Raw genomic sequence first — 18,688 nt, forward strand, 5'->3', positions numbered from 1 at the left:
GTGCACACACAGCCCAACACTGTTGATGGGCAGAATTTGCTGCTGTTACTTATATCTGTACCCCTCTTCTTTAGGGACTCGCAGATTTAGTTTTATATACACAGAACCAAATATGCTCATAATATTGTAAGATTCACTTTTTATTTTATACTGCTCTAAAAAGTGTTTTGCTTTTTACAATGTAGTTTTTAATGCATTAATTTCTCAGGAACCCCTGAAAGGATTAATCATCTGAACAATCTTTCCTTTTGTTCGCTGTACAGTTTTTCACAACATTGTAATTTTAAATATCTGATAGCATTGTGTTGTTTGCATTGGTATTGATCATTCATTTTATTCCATACTGCCAGTCCCAAAACTGGAAAAAGAGATACTGATTATAGGAATAGGTAATCTTTGAAAGATAATGAAAAGGTAACACTTTGTTTTGCACTTGTTTTTAAATGAAAAACCTTTTAGATTTGGGGAAATTATTGCTAATTTTTTTCCAACTATATATTCCACCGCGTTTTCTCTTTCAACTCCTTCTAATACTCAAATTACATGTATTTTAGACCATTTAATATGGTCAAACATGGCAATCTCCAACATTTTTGGCACCAGGGACTCATTTCATGGAAGACAGTTTTTCCACAGACTGAGGTGGGAGGAATGACTTCAGTATGATTGAAAGCATTACACTTACTGTGCACTTTATTTCTGTTATTACATCAGTTCCACTGCAGATCATCTGGCACTAGAGCTGGAGATTGGGGACCCCCCCTGAAGCTAAAGCTCTACTCTTTCTTTCCAATATTTCTTCACTTCAGTTTCACTTAACATTTCTTCTTGTTCAGTTCATTGTTAAGTTGTTCAGCAGATTTTTTTATTTCAGAAATTATAATTTTAAATTCTAGGATTTCCAGTTTTAAAGACTTTTCTGTACTGAGTTTCCATCTGTGCATTCATTTTGACCATTTTTTTCTTGATGTCTTTAAATACTTATAATAACTGCTTTAAAATCCTTTCCTGCTTATTCTAACATCTGTGTCATCTTGAGGTATGTCTGTGCGGATGTGTTTTAGAGGTTTTAGTTTCTCTTCATCTGTACAATTTTGGTTTTGCCATGCAAAACAAACTTACAAATTATTTGTAAGTAGTTAAAATCTTTGATCAATTATCTTGAGTCTTTATTTTATGCTTTGTTAAGGCCGGTCTGTAGAAAGCTCAAATTATTTTTCAAGCTCTCTAATTACTTTCCTCTCTGGTACCCAGTAGCGGAAACCCAACTGTGACTTTCTCCTTTCTTTTTTTCCCTCCTTAATTTCCAGCCACACTGGTATTCCCAAATTCTATTTTTTGGTTCCTTAAGCAAAGAAGATGTGGCTTTCTGCTTGTCTATCCACCACATGCCTTGCTGACTGGGAAGGGCCCTTATCAGACAAATCATAAAAGATTTGGATCTTACCTAGTGAGTCTGCTTTTGTTTTTTCACTGATCAAATCCTTTTCAGTTTCTGCCTCCTTTTTTGTTTATTCTTTCTTCAAATAGTTGTTTTAAAAAATGTGGTCCACAGTTTATGATTGATATTTTCAGTTGAATAAACCTAGGAAAATGTTGCTTTATAAAACATTTTCCTCACCCCATTAATATCCCTTTTCATCATCCTTTCTTGTCAACTCTCTAGCTGAGAAGCAGACACAGTCTTTATTTTTATGACTGTGATTTTGTTTTTTCTGCTGTAAGTAAATATATAAATAAATCAGTCTTTTATATCTGATATCTTTTGTTAGGCACAATGTTTTAAAAATTTATGCATGTCATGCATGTACTACTAGTCTATTTTTGTGTGTGTGTTGCTGAGTGGTACTGCCTTGAACAATAAATTGCAGTTTGTTCATCTTTTTTATTGATTGTCACCTGGATTATTTCCAGTTTTAGCTCTTCTAAGTATCGTCCTTAATATTCATGTAAAACACTGTACTTTTTTCTCACCTTATCTTGGATAAGTACCTAGGAGTAGTATTGTTGTGTCAAAAGATACGTATATGTTTACCTTTTAAGAAACTTCCAGTTTTGCAAAGTTTTGTATTTAAAGATACAGTTTTGTATCTTTTTCCATGCCCTCAGGCAATATGTAAAATTTAGGGTGCAGATCTTATTTCCTGTCCAGATTATATTGTTATATAACTGAGATTTTTTTAGTGTATATTTTAAATTTCTGAGAAATAATTTTAATAAGTAGTTCTCTATTTTTAAACTAAAAGTACTCTGAATTAGAGACTTCAAGACTGATACGGCGGCAGGGCCAAGATGGCGGAGTGGAAAGACCGTGAGCTTACCTCCACTCACAGACATACCAAAATCACAAATGTCTGCAGAAAAATCATCAATTAAAAAGAATAGAACTTACCAGAAAAGATTTTCTACAACAAAGACATAAAGAATGACTGGTGGCAGGGCGGTGGCGGGGCAGGGGGTGGGGGGGAACTTGAGATATAATTAAGTCCTGTGTCCCTGATGGGCAACCGAATATAAAATAGAACATTACTCAACCATAGAAAAAGACTTATTGCCATTTGCAACAATATGGATGGCCTTGGAGATTATTATGCTAAGTGAAGTCACGCAGAGAAAGACAACTACTACATGATATCACTTATATATGGAATCTAAAAAATAATATAAATAAACTTATTTACAAAACAGAAATAGACTCACAGACATAGAAAACATGGTTACTAAAAGGGAAAGGATGGGAGGAAGGATAAATTAGGGGTATGGGATTAATAGATACATACCACTACATATTAAATAGATCAACAACAGGATTTACTTATAGCCCAGGGAACTATATTTAGTATCTTGCAATAACCTATAATGGAAAATAATCTGAAAAATGCATATGTATAACAATCACTTGGCTGTCCACCTGAGACTGACACAGTATTGTAAGTCAGCTCTGCTTCAATTTAAGAAGAGTGTTATGGTTTATTTACATAGGCAACATTCAACTTTTTCAACTAGTTTATTAGCCCTAAAAGTTAAAGAGTGGGGGAGTGTTTTGATGTGATTATTTATCCTTGTAAGTTGTAAATGTTTTTAGAATACTTAAATTCAGTTTTTTAATTGCTGGACACTAGTTATGAGAGTTTGAAATTTAGAAATCTTTACATGGCACTAATTTTTACTTACATGTTACTGTAATAAATACATGTGAATATGAACAAGAGAGTTTTAGTTCATTCCCTTAGAGCACTGAGCTCATTTCAGCTGCTTCATTTGAGTGTCTTCTTGATATGGTTAGTTTTGTTCTGTGCTTTGGTCATCAGTTGTATCATTTATGAATGCCCTTTTGTAAATTCATACTGTTCATCAGTGGGACTGGGAAAAGTAAGTAGGTAAATAAACAGCTGTAGCTGCTGCTAGAAAACCTGTCCATATATTTAATTAGCAGTGTCAGTTTGCATACAAAAAGTTTTTCATTGTCTCCTGTGTATTTAGCACTGTAGGTGAAACAGAATGAGAACTGAATGAATTAGTGTTTTTGATTATTAGGGTTGAAAGTGGTAAGGTAATTGTAACTGTTTTCAAATGCTCTAAACATAGGAGGGAATAAAACCTAGCACAAAACCTGGGCGTTTGGGGAATAGAGGAATAAGTGCTCAGTTTCAGGTTAAAGAATTTGGGATTTATTCTGTTGGTGGTAGGGCACTGGAAGTATTTACGTTTTGAATCTGAGGGTAATGTGTTTTGAAGGATAACTTCAGGAAGATTACACTGGAAAGCTGTTATAAGCAGGTTAAATACTTTGAAGTAGTGTTTTAGGGGGATTCAGAGAGATTCTAGCAAAAACCTCTAAATAGGATATCATGAAAAATAATAGGATATTATGAAAAACCTTTTCATAAAATTTTCATAAAATGAAAAGGTGTTAGTAGGAATGGAAGAGCTGCTTCAGGAGACATTCATAAGGAATACTCAGTGTTTGGATAGAATAGTGGAGAGAGAAGCGAGAATCAAAGATGGTGCCAGTTTACAAGTCTAGTTGACCTGCACTATTATAGTACTACCTGTAGTATTAGAAATACTAATAATTAGCATCAAGAGGCATGTAAGGAATTTGATGATTCAAGACGCAAAATGCAGAAATGAGCTTAAAGCTCAAAGTGTATGTTTGGAAAATGGTCATTCAGATAGAAGAGTCAAAAATCATTAAGCTGAATGAACAGTTGAAGGGATAGAGCATAAAATAAGATTTGGAATGATGAGCAGGTACTTTCAGTTTTTCACACAGAAAGGGAAGTGTTAACATACAGACAAGGGGCCCAAAGGTTAATGTCAGTAAATCCCAGAGAGCAAGGTGGTTAAAAGGATTGGATGCCATAGAGTAGACAAAATATGGCCCATGGTTCATCATGTGCTTTTGTAAATAAAGTTTTATTGGAATACAGTTACTCTTCATTTATTTGCATATCTCCTGGCCTTTTCTCTGCTACAGTAGTAGAGTTGAATAGTTGGTAAATCGAGTGTATGACCCACAGATGTAAAATATTTAGTGTCTGGCAATTTATAGGACGTCTGCAATAGAGATCTAAGAAATGACCAAGAAGGGGCCTTTATAAGCTTTATAATTAGAATAACTTTTGATGACATGAAGGAGTTCCATTTTATCCTGTAAACAAATGTTTACTGAGAGCTTTCTTTGTGACTGGCATTGGGTTTTGCTTGTCTGGTTTATGAAGAATCTCTTTAGCAAGAGATTCGTTAATAAGTACATAAATTACAAGGAGTGAAGGTAGTCAATATAAATATTTGTTTTGTGAGTTTAGAAAGAAGTGAGTGGTAGTTTGACCAGTATATGAGAAAGAGATTTTAAAATATGAGGAAAATGCTCTGGAAATATTCTTATAGCGTTCCTTTGAGAGAGGCAGAATGTGTTACCATTACAGGAATTAATGGTCTAAAACTTGAATGCAGGGAGTCCACAGGCTTCATTACAGGAAATGAATAGAATTGTTTGTGGAATTAAGTTAAGAATAGTAATTGCTCACACAGCTGTTTTTAAATAGCAAATTATGTTATATAATCAGCAAAAATCCACCAAAATGTACTTGATAGTTATGCAGAAGCTACTTTATTGGTACTGACTTATGATCCTGATGGGTACTGTAAAAACAAAAAAACCCTCTGAATGCAGTTTTCGCAGTAGTGTGGTACTGTGTATTTTTTGTTTAATGTGCAAGGGCAGTGTAATATTTTCATCTTTCTTTTCCCACACGAAACCCAAATATAATTGTCTTGTTGAAGAAGAGCAACAGTGTGAACTTTATGAGCTCAGAGAGCAAGGAGGTGTGTTCTCCTTGAAAGGGGTAGTATCTGTTGGATTGCCTCTCAGTCTTTTCCCTCAGACAAAAATGTAAGGGTTTATTGTATGCTTAGATTAAGGTCTCCTAATTTATTTGTTTGTGATTTTTTTCTTCCTGTATTTTATTCAACTGTATTTCTTTCTTTGGATTTGACTATTTCTTAAGACTCCATTTTAATTTATTGGTTGGCTTTTTAGTGATGCCTCTGCTTCCTCCCCAGCCCTCCATTTGGTATTTTCTCTCAGGTTGTATATGTCATTGACTTTTCTCAGTCTATTTAGAGTTAATATTATACCACTTCACAAAAAATGTAGAAATCTTATAACTTTATAGGTACCCCCAGTCCTGCCTTTTTTAATGCTATATTTGTCATATGTGTTAACAGCTAAATACATTGTAACTCCTTTGAGAGAATATTGCCATTTTTATATAAACAACTTTTAAAATAGTTAGAAGAAGAAGTTGTCTTATATTTAGTATTTTTGATGTACTTTTTTCCTTCCCCTTTGAAGAACTTGTTTCAGTATTTATTATACTGAAATTTTGCTGGTAACAAATTCTTTAATTTATTTGAAAATGTTTTTCATCTCTATTCTTTTTTGTAGTATTACTTCTATTTATTTGACTGTATTGTGTCTTAGCTGTAGATGCAAGTCTTTAGTTGTGGCATGTAAGATCTAGTTCCCTGACCAGGGACTGAACCTGGATCCCCTGCATTGGGAGCATAGGGTCTTAGTCACTGGACTACCAGCAGCTGCTGCTGCTAAGTCGCTTCAGTCGTTTCCGACTCTGCGACCCCATAAACGGCAGCCCACCAGGCTCCGCCATCCCTGGGATTCTCCAGGCAAGAACACTGGAGTGGGTTGCCATTTCCTTCTCCAGTGCGTGAAAGTGAAGTCGCTCAGTTGTGTCCGACTCCCAGCGACCCCATGGACTGCAGCCCACCAGGCTCCTCCATCCACGGGATTTTCCAGGCAAGAGTACTGGAGTGGGGTGCCATTGCCTTCTCCACTGGACCACCAGGGAAGTCCCCATATTTATTTTTGAATGATATTTAAAAATTTTTTTTATTGGAGTATAATTGCTTTATGATATTGTGTTGGTTTCTGTCATACATCAACGCAAATCAACCAAAGGTTGATATGTCCCCTCCGTCTTGAGCCTCCTTCCCATCCCCCACCCCACCCCATTCCTCTAGGTTGTCATAGAGCACTGGATTGAGCTCCCTGTGTCACATAGCAAATTCCCACTGGCTGTCTATTTACACATGGTACTGTATATGTTTCCATGCTACCCTCTCAGTCTGCCTCAGCCCCGCCCTCCCACACTGTGTCCACAAGCCTGTTCTCTGTGTCTGTGTCTCCATTGCTGCCCTGCAGATAGGTTCATCAGTACCATCTTTCTAGATTCCATACACATGCATTAATATACAATATTTGTCTTTCTCTTTCTGACTTCGCTCTGTACAGTAGGTTCTAGGTTCATCTACCTCATTAAGAGTGACTCAAATGTGTGCTTTTTTATAGCTGAGTAATACTCCATTGTATATATGTGCCACAGTATCTGTATCCATTCGTCTGTCCATGGACATCTAGGTTCCTTCCCTATCTAGCTATTGTAAAAGTGCTACAGTGAACACCGGGATACACGTGTCTCTTTCAGTCATGGTTTTCTTAGGATATATGCCCAGGATTGGGATTGTTGGGTCATACGGTAGTTTTATTCCTAGTTTTTTTAAGAATCTACATACTGTTTTCCACAGTGGCTGTGTAAGTTTACATTCCCACCAACAGTGCAAGAGGGTTCCGTTTTCTCCACATCCTCTCCAGCATTTATTGTCTGTAGATTTTTTAATGATAGCCCTTGAATGATATTTTTATTCTGGCTGAGATCTCTATGCTTCACTACTTTCAAGATGTGTTTCCACACGTGCTGACATTCATAGTTTCTAAAAACAAGTCTGCCATATTTGAATTGTTGTTCTTGTATATGTAATGTGTGTGTTTTTTCCTGTCCACTTTAAAGGTTTTCTCTGTACTTTTGTTTGTCAAAAATTTGACTGTGGTATGCCTGCATATGCTTTTCTTAATATTTATCCTGTGTGGGTTTACTAAGGATATTCATTATCATTAATTGATAAATATGTGTCTCTTAATACATTTGTGGATTTTTTGGCCCTTATTTCTTTAAAATATTTTCTACCCTTTTCTCTAGGAGGTAAAGAGTCCACCTACAATGCAGAAGACCTGGGTTCGATCCCTGGGTTGGGAAGATCCCCTGGAGAAGGAAAAGGCTACCCACTCCAGTATTCTGGCCTGGAGAATTCCATGGACTGTATAGTCCACGGGGTCGCAAAGAGTCAGACATGACTGAGCAACTTTCACTTTCTACCACATTTGTGGATTTTTTGGCCATTATTTCTTCAAAATGTTTTCTACTCTTTTCTCTTTGTTCTCTCATTACACCTGTGTCAGACTTTTTAATATCTTCCTTTAGGTCTCTAAGGCCCAGTTTTATTTTCTTTTAATTTTTTCTCTTTTTGTCAAATTGAATTATTTTTATTGATCTGTCATCAGATCCATTCATGCTTTACTCTGTCCATTCCTTTGTTAAACTCATCCAAAAATTGTTTTTAAAGATTTCAGATATTGTATTCTTTATTTCTAAACTTTTGATTTTTTGTGTATGTGTTTTCTGAGATTTCCAGTCTGTTCATTCATTAAGAGCATATGTCCTTTATTTTACTGGGTATAGTTAAGGTATTTGATTTAATTTCCTTGTCTGAAAATTTCACTATCTGGGTCATCTTGAAGTTGGCCTCTGTTGATTATCTTTTTCTTTGAGATTGAGTCAAATGTCATTGTCAAGGAATTTTGGCTTGTATTATAGATATTATGAATGTTATTTGTGGAAATGTTGGTTTCTTTCATGCTCCTCCAAAGAGTTTTGATTTCTTTGTTTTAGTGAGCCATTAATTGGATTAGACTCTCATAGTGAAAACTCTTTGTCTTGTCTGAGATTGGCAGCTGCTTAAATCTCAGTTTAATTTGATTCTTTTAGCCTCAGCTGCAAACTACCCTATGAATGTGTACATGAGGACTCAGCCAAAGACTTGAGTAGAGACATGCCCAAGATTTGGGCCTCATCTTTTCTGGGAGTCTTTCCTTATTTCCTGGTGATTATGGTTGTCCTATTCTGTCCTCCTTTCCTTCTATTCACAAAGACAGTGAGTTTTCTATTGAAATTTTAGTTTCTGCATGTTGTGTCTGCTGCTTGCCTGCAGGATAAAGCTTTAAAATGGGAAACTCACCTGTACTGAGTTTTAGGGAAACTCATATAAAAGCTGTTAAAAGGAAAAATTGAGTCTCATTTCCATCCAAAATCAGCCAAGTTTTGTTCATTCTCTTGGTAGACCTGTTAGGTTTCCTCTTAAGGTGGAGCCTTTAGGTATTTTGTTTAATTTTTATATTTTTTCTGGGAATTTATAGTAGCTGTCTGTCAGAGCTTAGTGTATCATGTTGGAAGCTGAACTCACTAGTTCAGTTTTGAGATTTCTTCTAGCATATGTGCAGTCTGCTTTAAAAAATAATACTTTTAAAATAATATTATTTTACTAATTCTTGAAGAGCTACTTAGATTGTTACACATCCCTCTTCTATATTGAAATTTTTTTAACCCATCTTTAGTTACTGGATTCTTAATGACAGACTGTCATGTGAATACTCTGATTTTATATATTCCTTAATCAGTTAGTAGACATTTGAATGCAAATTGCCACACTTCTGCAAAGTACCAGAAGTACATAGAGATGAGCAAGGTATGTTCCTGTTACAAAGTTTTATTAGTAGGATATTCATGAAAAACGGCTATCAATGTTGAAGACAAAATAAGTACAAATTGTTTTCTGAAGAAGTGTGATTAATTTTGACTTAGTTGATGAAGAACACTTCACAGAGGAGGGGACATTTGATCTTAGACTGATTTAGAATTAGAAATTCAGTAAGTGAGAGAAAAGGTAAGGGAGAGTATTCTAGGACTTGGAAACAATAGGAGTAGAAAATGAATGTGTGACAAGTTACTCTACATTTGGGGAGGATTAATGTCTTGGTGAGGCTGAAGCATTGAGTTTTCTGAGGGATACAGTATGTATTGAAGCTGAAAAAGTGAATTGAGGCCACTTTGAAGCATGCCATACTCAGGAGTGTGAGTGTTATTTCTGAGGCAACAGAGGATCATATTTGAAAAGTGAATGGATGTGATCCAGCTTATGTTTATGGCAAGGTAAGTGTGCTGGCAATGTTAACTGGATTGGAACAGAACATACTAGGAGAATAGGCAGTATATAGGATCTGAACCAGCGCACTGTATACGTGAGAACAAGGGATAGTTACTTAAAATATTGCCGAGGTAGAAATTAATACAGTGAGTAACTGGTTAAGGGAATATGAAAGATGTGTTAGCAAGTTTAAGAGAATCACTACATTTCTAACCACATTTGTAAATGTCTCATCATCATGCTGACTATGAAACTTCTGGGAATAGTTTTTATTTAGACTTCCTTTTGTAACAATATACTTTAGTCAGTACTATCGTGAATACAAAATGATTTTTCAAAGGACATATGATGAGTTCATTTCAAAGCTGTGATATTTAATGTCTGTGTGTTGTTTAGCTACCAAGCCTAATAAAGATTTAGGTTTCTCTATAACTTTTAAAATAATTTTTGTTCTTTGGGGTTAGTTAACTGTCTAGTTCATAGAGTCATTTATAGCCTAATTGCTTCTTACTGTTATTTTCAAACTACTGTTCAATGTAAATATTTAGAATATTGGTTTTGATTATTGTCTAATTAAGAATGATAAGCTAACAAATAGGGAACCAGTTTCACCCCCACTTTTATTAAACTGATTATTCTACTTGGTACATTTATTTCTTCCACAAATGTTTGTTAGTGATTACTGTGTGTCGAACTTCCCTGGTGGCTCAGACGGTAAAGCATCTGCCTACAATGCGGGAGACCCAGATTCAATCCCAGGGTTGGGAAGATCTCCTGGAGAAGGAAATGGCAACCTACTCCAGTATTCTTGCCTGTTAAGTCCCATGGACGGAGGAACCTGGTAGGCTATAGTCCATGGGGTTGCAAAGAGTTGGACACGACTGAGTGACTTCACTTTTACTGTGTGTCAGGCATTGTTCCAGGCACCAAACATGAAACACTGAATAAAATAGACTAGTCCTTTGTTTTCATGGAGCTTTCAGTGTCCTGGGGGGAAAACCCAGACTGTAATGTCCCTCCATAGTAATGACATTTGAACAGAGAGACCTGAAGGAAATTTCGGGGAACAGACCATTCAGATATCTGGGGAAGCATTTTATAAAGAGGAAAGAGCAAGTGGCAAGGCGCTAAGGAGAGAGCATGCTTGATGTGTTTGCAAAAATAGGGATCCATGTTGTTGAAGAAAAAGAATGATCTGAGAGAATGAATAGTAGGAGATGAAGTCAGAGAGGTGGGAGATGGAAACCATGAAACATTGTTGACCAGTGGATTTAATACTGAATGAGATGAGTCAGTTTTGAATATAGGATTGACAGAATTTGAGTTGTTTTGAAAAGGTTGTTCTAGTTCCTATGTAGAGAATATAGACTGTTGCAGGGCCAAGAAACAGGGAGACTTTTCAAGATGCAGTTACTGTGATACAGGTAGAGATAATGGTGACTTAGACTAAGATGATTGTGTTAAAAACAGTGAGTCAGATTTTGGAATTGTTTACAAGGTAAATCTAATGGGATTGTATCATTGAGGAACTGAATAGGGACATTTTTGGCTGAGACTTATCCAGAGTTGGAAAAGAGGCATTGGGCCTTTTTTGAGTAGACTTCTGTTGTGCCTCTATGGAAGAAAATATCTGTTATTGTTGTTTAGGTGCAGGGCTTCATTGTTGAGACTACAGAGGAGTTACCACAGTTGCTTCTCAGATGCACTGAGAGGGCCTTGTTTCCAGAAATTTGACAGCCAGCTAGTTTAGAGGCGGTTTGGAGATGGCTCAAGATCTTTGTCAGGGTTAGAATGGCTCTTTAGACCATCAGAGCAAATCCTCAGTCTATCAGGTCACTAGATAGTTCTAAAGTTGGTACAAAATACTTGCTTGCCCTCTGAAAACTTAGTTTCTTTCAACCTCTGGGCATTAGGCAGTTGTTTATTTTTCCTATACAGATAGACCTGCCTTTTGATCTTCTACTCTTACGTCATTGATTAAATAGCTGTTAATGTCCTCTTTAATTGTATATTTATGGGACATTTATATAGAATGATGTGGCTAATAAAAATAGCATAGCAAAAATCACTATTTGGAAGTTATTTTCAAAATAAGTCATTTTACTGAAATCAGTCATGCTTAATTATCTTATTCTAGTATACTTTGGCACTAGAATATCCCTACTTGTAAATCTTTGTTCTCATCAATACCAAACAGAAATTGTGATTAAATTCTAAAGATGACCTAAAAAGATCATTCCTTCAAATCTTTTTACTGATCTTATTTTCCTGCATGTTTTATTAGTTTTTGGCTGTGCTTGGGTCTTCGTTGCTGCATGGGCTTTTCTCTAGTTCCAGTGAGTAGAGGCTGCTCTAACTGTAGTGCCCTGGCTTCTCACTGCAGTGGCGTCTCTTACCGTGGAGCACAGGCTCTGGAGCACGCAGGCTTCAGCAGTTGGGGCGCAGGGACTCAGCAGTTGCAAGTCCTGAGCTCTGGAGCGCAGGAAGGTTCTGAGCTCTCCAGCACAGCGTGGAGCACGGGCTCAATAGTTGTGGCTTATGGGCTTAGCTGCTCCTTGGCCTATGGGATCTTCCTGGACCAGGGATCAAACCCATGTCTCCTGCATTGGCGGGTGAATTTTTTACCACTGAGCCACCAGGGAAGCCCTCTTGCATACTTTAAAAAGAATCAAACTTTCTAATTTGACAATTCATTGTACAGAAGCTCAAGTTTTTATTAGTAAAATAAAAGCTTCTGTAAGCCATGTGTATGCCTATGAAGCAGAAGGTCTTCTCTAAATATCCTTATAATTTCTGCATTTCCATAGCTTTTCTGTCTTATTTGTTTTTCATGCATGTGTAGCATAAAATCAAAGGATTTGCTTTTATAGTCTAGTTGATTCTGTTTCACAGTGAGTTTCTGGACAAACATATCAGTAGATTCACTTCACAAGTATCTAAAATTTGAAAAAATATAATAAAAAATGATGGTAGGTTTTTAGGTGTATATTATTTTAGAATTGATTGCAGCCTTTGAGTCTGATCTAAAGGAATATCATTACTCTGCATATAAAATTGAGTGAAGAAACTACTGAACAGATACATCCATGGCTTTGGTTATCTGACATAGCTATCTCTAATCAGGTTTCTTTTATCAAATCATCTATTGAATCACCCTATAGCAGATGGCAATCCTACAAAAGTATATTATCTTTTCCTTATTTATAACAGTGTTTGGATTTGGTATTTTTGAAGTATGTTTTATTTGCTAGAATAAAAACTTGATTTCAGTGCTATTAAAGGCTCTGTGTATGTGTGACTGAGACAGAAAAGTATACGATCATCCCCTGTGCCCTTCCTCCCTACTTTATATATGTCCCTTTTCCACAAGGATGAGCTCTGACATAATACCAGGCAAAGTGGCTGTGTTGACTTCTTATAGCTTTGCTGCAAGGATATTCTTTGTATTGCACTCCTTTCCCTTTCAGTCCTCCTCTGCGCGCTAGACTCCCCACCAGTACCTGAAATATTTTCCACATCTAGACCTGTTTCTCCCTTTACCCTCCTTGTAGTCTAGGGTGGCAGAGTCTCTGGTGATAGGTCTGGTGGTGGCAGGTGGGAGAGAAGGAGCTGGTCAGCAGCTCTACTTGTCATTCACCTCTTTTACCTCCAGGCAGTTCTTGTCTGAGACTCACTAAGCCCTGAATAATACTTTATGTACAAACTATGTACTGTTTGAGCCTCTGGGGGCCCAGATGGGGTGGTGAGATGGGAAACAGGCATATAGAGTATATAAAATAAGTCACTAATTAAAAAAAACTCGTTTCTGGTTTTTGCTCATTGTTAAAAACCTAGAGAAGTCTCTAATACTCTGCGCTAGGAAAATGAAAGGAGTGGGATAGAAGCTGTGACATAAACTTATATTGACTCAAGAAAGGGAATACTTTCAGTCGAAAATGGTGGTGGAGTGGAGAAGAAGGAAGCAGACTAGTATCTGAGTCCTTCATAGAAACGAAATTAATGCTAGATGTGTTACTTTCTCCTTATGAGTGTTGCTCTCTGACATCTCAAAACCTTGGTTACACCTTTTATTCCTTCTTCAGGTTCCCAGGCCAGAAGGCCCAGGCCCACTTCTTAGGGAAGTGCCTGTATGTATAGTAATTTATGATTTGCTTTCAATTACTTTTCGTGTTGAATGTTTTACAAAAGAAGGAAGCAGTTTGTTTCATTTAATTCACAAACCAGTATTTTTAGATACAGGGTCTAAATTTAATGTTTTCTCTTTACTGGAAAATATTAAATAAAATAGTGTGCCTTTTATAATGAGACACATGGAGTCAAAATATATATTGGATTTTATTTTTATTTATTTTTTATTTATTTATTTATTTTTAATATATTGGATTTTAATTGGTTCCATACAGAAAAGCAGGTACTTAGATTCTGTATATAAAAGATAAAAAAAGAAAAGTGGCATTTAAATCTCTACATTAGTTAAATTATTGGTTAATCTTTTTAGTTTTGTTGAATAGAAATAGAATAAGTTAATTAAAAAGTTAAGCAAAACTCAAGAAGTATTTCTACTTAATTATTGCTAAATTTTCTGTTGCATCTACCATTTTAATCTGTCAGTTGAGGCACTAGTATATCAACATTGTTGAATTGGCATGCGTAGGCTAGAAATAGGAAGGAAAGAAAAATATATGGCAGTGGTGGTTCAGGCATATCTTAATAGAAATGTTTCCCTTCTAACTACTGTATTGCAACTATGGTATATTTTCTTGTTGATAAATAATTTTTCAGATTTTGATCAATTTCTCTATTGTTTGTTTTCTGTGTTTAATTTCTTTGTTCCTGGTTACCTTGGTCTTATGGCTGATGCTTTGGAAAGTTTATTATTCCTGTCATATTTCAGTTTGTACAGCCATTGTCTTCAGCAGAAAGGAGTCATTGTGCTAAAGGATGACTCTTGCTTTGTCAGTGCCAGCCACGACCTTCTTCTACTCAGAGTCTGGATACATTTAACAATAAAGCTATAGAGCTCTAAGTTTAAACCCTACCCAATCCTTTAAATTCTATAGCATCTTTTGAGTCCCCTACATGCTTAGTATCACTGGTATGTAGTACTCTTTAGTTCGTGGCTTAACTAATTACCATTTTTAAGTTTAATCTTTGCTCTTCTTACATGTTGAGTAAGTAGTTAGTGTCACGTAATGAAAATTAAGTATGTGTTTTCTCAAAATCTTACTTATCACTTTAACATTTTGTCTAAGATGTTTTCAATAGCAGGCACCTATTTTTCCTATGTTTAAAAATAAGTGTATTGAAAATAACATAGCCCTCATATTTAATTATTTGATAAAAGACAGTTCAGAATCATAAAATGAATTATTTTCATTAGAATAGGATCATCAAAATAAGTTTGTGTTATATGTTCTAAATGTTCAGTGGAAATCATCCCACCTCCAGGCCCACCAGTCTGTTTTCTGTTTCTATTGATTTGTTTGCTCTAGGTATCTTATGTAAGTGAAACCAAACCATATTTGTCCTTTTGTGATTGGCTTATTTCACTTAACACAGTGTCCTCAGGTTATAGCATATGTAAGGATTTCCCTTCTTTTTTATTTTGTTTATCCATACATCTGTCAATGATGTTGAACTTGCTTCCACATTTTGGCTATTGTAAATAATGCTCCTATGAGTTATGGGTGTACAAATATTTGAGAACCTGTTTTTAGAAACTAATTTACTTTCACATTTTACTTTGGCTATATGATATTTTAAAAATTGTAACACATACAGAAAAAAGTTACAAATAGAAAGTATGATCTTTTAAAATAAAACTTTTCCTAAAGTTATATGCAATTTCATAAGTAGTTTTATATTAATGAATTTTATAGATCAGTAGTAGTCTTTGTCTTAGATTGAGTCTGATTGGAATCGTATCTTAAATGTTTGGAAAATAGATCACAGATAAACGGATACTGAAAAGATGGTAACAGAGTGTGTTTTTACATGATATTCTTGTATTCTTTATTCTCATATAAAGAATATTCTTGATATTCTTTACATGAAGTTGTAGAATCTTTTTTAAATCTAGAATTTTAATGAGAATTCTCCAAGAATGAACAGGACCCCCCCCTTTTTTTTTTCCTACATGTAGTCTGTATGTTTTCAGAGCTGCTTTTTCATTTGAAATTATGTCTGGTATGCTATTTGTAGTAGTACCCATCTTTTCTCTATACTGCTTTTGATGAAGTACAGAATCATAAAAACAATAAATTAGGGTCCTATTACCTGAATTAGTAGTGTATTCCACTTTGGGTACTGACTTCCTTTCCTTCCTGTTGTCACCTAGTACTTAAGTGACTTTTGTCCGTATGAAAGAGCCTTGGGGCTTGGGGCTAGTTATGGGAGGATTTGTACTATTTAACTTAGTTCAGACTACTTCGCCTCTAAATCACAGAAGACATCAAGGATTTTTTTTTTTTTTTTTTTTTTAAGAAAAAGAGGTTCTAAACTTAATAAAAAGCTGTCTTTGTAACATCTAGAGTTTCTCATGCAAGAATGAAGCAAAAAAAGCCAAGCATTTGTATTTCACCATAGAAAGAAGGTCAGAAAGGATTGGGAAAGTGTCGAGGATAAGAAAGACTGTTCTCAAAACAGAAAAGGGATAAATGGCTAGATTGAGAGATCTCCAGCTCTTTTGGCTTTTTCTGGAGATTGGTTGGAAGATGAAAATAATGGCACCAAAACTTCAGAAGGTCTATTAAGGAGAACAGTGAATTGTTCTGTTGTTCATGGTAACTTATCCTTCTCACATAGAGTTTTCCTTTGTACTTTTACTAAGAGTGGATCTACTCATTTAGGATCAGATTTTGGGGAGATTTTTTTAGGACAAGTTGTCACATCATTTTAATATCTTTAATGTTGATATGATATGGTTTGATATAGTTTGATTTAGTTTGATGTCTTCAGTTAAGAATACTCAGTGCTTTGATAGAAACCAGTTTATTAACTTGAGCAATTGTTTAACTTGCTTCATTTTATAACCTTTATTGACTTCATATTTTCATGGAGGCAGTGCTAAACTTTGAAAGTGAGATTTCATCTACTGTTAGAATGGATGCAGACACAGGTGGAGAGACGGATATGCTTTGTTTGAAAGTGTCCAAAGACCTATATTGGATCTAAAATTCTGCAGTGTATATAGAGCTGTGAGTGTGTATGTGCATGCATGCTTAGTCACTCAGTCGTGTCCAACTCTGCTACCTCATGGACAGTAGCCCTCTAGGCTCCTCTGTCCATAGGATTCTCCAGGCAAGAATACTGGAGTGAATTGCCATTCCCTTCTCCAGGAGATCTTCCCGACCCAGGGATTGAACTTGGGTCTCTTGCATTGCAAGTGGATTCTTTACCATTTGAGCCACCAGGGAATCTCTAGAGCATTGTATACAGCAGTGATAAAGATACTCCTAAATGACTTATTTCTGCAGATTTCTGAGACAAAGATTGATACACATACAGTTCCAATCAAATGCAGGTACCACTCATTGAATTGTAGTCTCTGCTGTACCAAACAAAACCTATCATAGTATCCTCTTGGATTTATGTTGTGTACTTTCTCCTCTCCTTAGGTATGGATGAACGAGGAGGTACGACATCTTGGGGAACAAGTGGTCAACCAAGTCCTTCTTATGACTCATCTAGAGTAAGTTTGCTCATTAACCCTTGATTAAAACTATAAAGATAATTTGGCAGAATAAGTAAGTTCCTTCATATATGAATTCTATATTTTAAGAGAAGTGAAGATTATCTTATTTTATGGGAGTATATTAGAATACCCAGTACCTTCACAGTAGCTTTACTTCTTTCCATTAACTGTCACACTTTGGGAGTTTATTTTGTCTCCTACAAAAAAAGAATTATTTTTGGTATTATTTCTACACCTTAACTACTTATAATTACCTTTTACTAAAGTTGGAAGAGCTTGGAATGCCTCACTAAGTATTCTCCAAACATCGTCATTTTTCTTCTTGTATTTATTTGTTTTGAGAGCTCTAAGTACCAACTTGGCAACCAAATTAACATTCTACACAATGAAAGGGGAAAAGGTTAGCGCCTTTTCCAACAATTAAAAAAACAAACAAACAAAAAAAACAAAAAACCCCAGAACTTTAAAAGATGAGACTGAGAGTGAAAAGTAGACCAAAGAGTTGACAGTAAAATTAAGTGCTGTGCTTCCAGATTCTGTAGTAAATGGCTGAGGTGAAGAGATGCCTTTTCTAAAAAGTCATACTTTGAAAAATGATGAACTGTTTATTTCCCTCAGAATTAACCCAGAGAAAATAGACAAGCACAAAATTTATGGGTACTTAACTCCAGAAGTAGACTGCTATAAGTGGAAGATAACCTGAATAATGTGATTGGAATTCATAGTCTCCATATGGGTTACCCTGTTTTGCATTGAAAAAGGCTGGATGAAAATACTTATTAAAGTATGTGGTTTTACTGTTTTGTTTGGCTGTAAGTGTTTAATTTATTTTAAATACTTTGGAGAAGAACTGGAATATCCAAGTGGAATTCAAATAACTAGAGAGAGAGAGAGAGACTGTTGAACATGGGTTTTAGTGTTTCCTTTTCTGGTATCAGTGCTGCGAAAGCTGGGTTGTGGTGTAAACAGCACTGTCTTGGGTATTATAGGATCTCCTACTGACCTGCTTTGAACTTGCTGCTTAATCTTAGGCGTGGTATTTTATCTGTGGATAAACTGGCTGGTGTCCAAATTTCCTTCCACCCTTAAAAGTTTTTTATTTTTTGAGTAATACTGTGAATTTGAAATATAAGTTTCCTATTTTGATTTTGAGTAGGAATTTTATATATTGGAGGACACAATGCTACTTATTAATTAATATTGGATTATTTTCTTTCTAAGCCTTGAGTTGCTGTGTGATAAAATGTTATTTCTTAAAATACATTAAATGGTGGCTTTGTACCTTACTTCACTTTCAAGCTTTCTAGAAGAGACCTTAATAATATATCCAAACATTTATGTATTTTATCATCCTGAAATTAAGTTTTCCTT

At 35.5% G+C, this 18,688-nt stretch overlaps 1 protein-coding gene across 7 annotated transcripts in view; it reads left to right on the forward strand.

Annotated features, from left to right (window-relative positions):
- Positions 1-18,688, forward strand: part of TCF12 (transcription factor 12) — a 390,963-nt gene that overhangs the window by 135,358 nt on the left and 236,917 nt on the right. For all 7 annotated transcript variants that reach the window (XM_061157234.1, XM_061157240.1, XM_061157232.1 and 4 more), the window contains one exon: positions 17,241-17,314. In XM_061157234.1, coding sequence (XP_061013217.1) covers positions 17,241-17,314 — 74 coding nt within the window. The remainder of the gene's footprint in view (positions 1-17,240; positions 17,315-18,688) is intronic.

This window comes from Dama dama, chromosome 12 (assembly GCF_033118175.1).
Source record: "Dama dama isolate Ldn47 chromosome 12, ASM3311817v1, whole genome shotgun sequence".
Taxonomy (NCBI): Eukaryota; Metazoa; Chordata; class Mammalia; order Artiodactyla; family Cervidae; genus Dama; species Dama dama.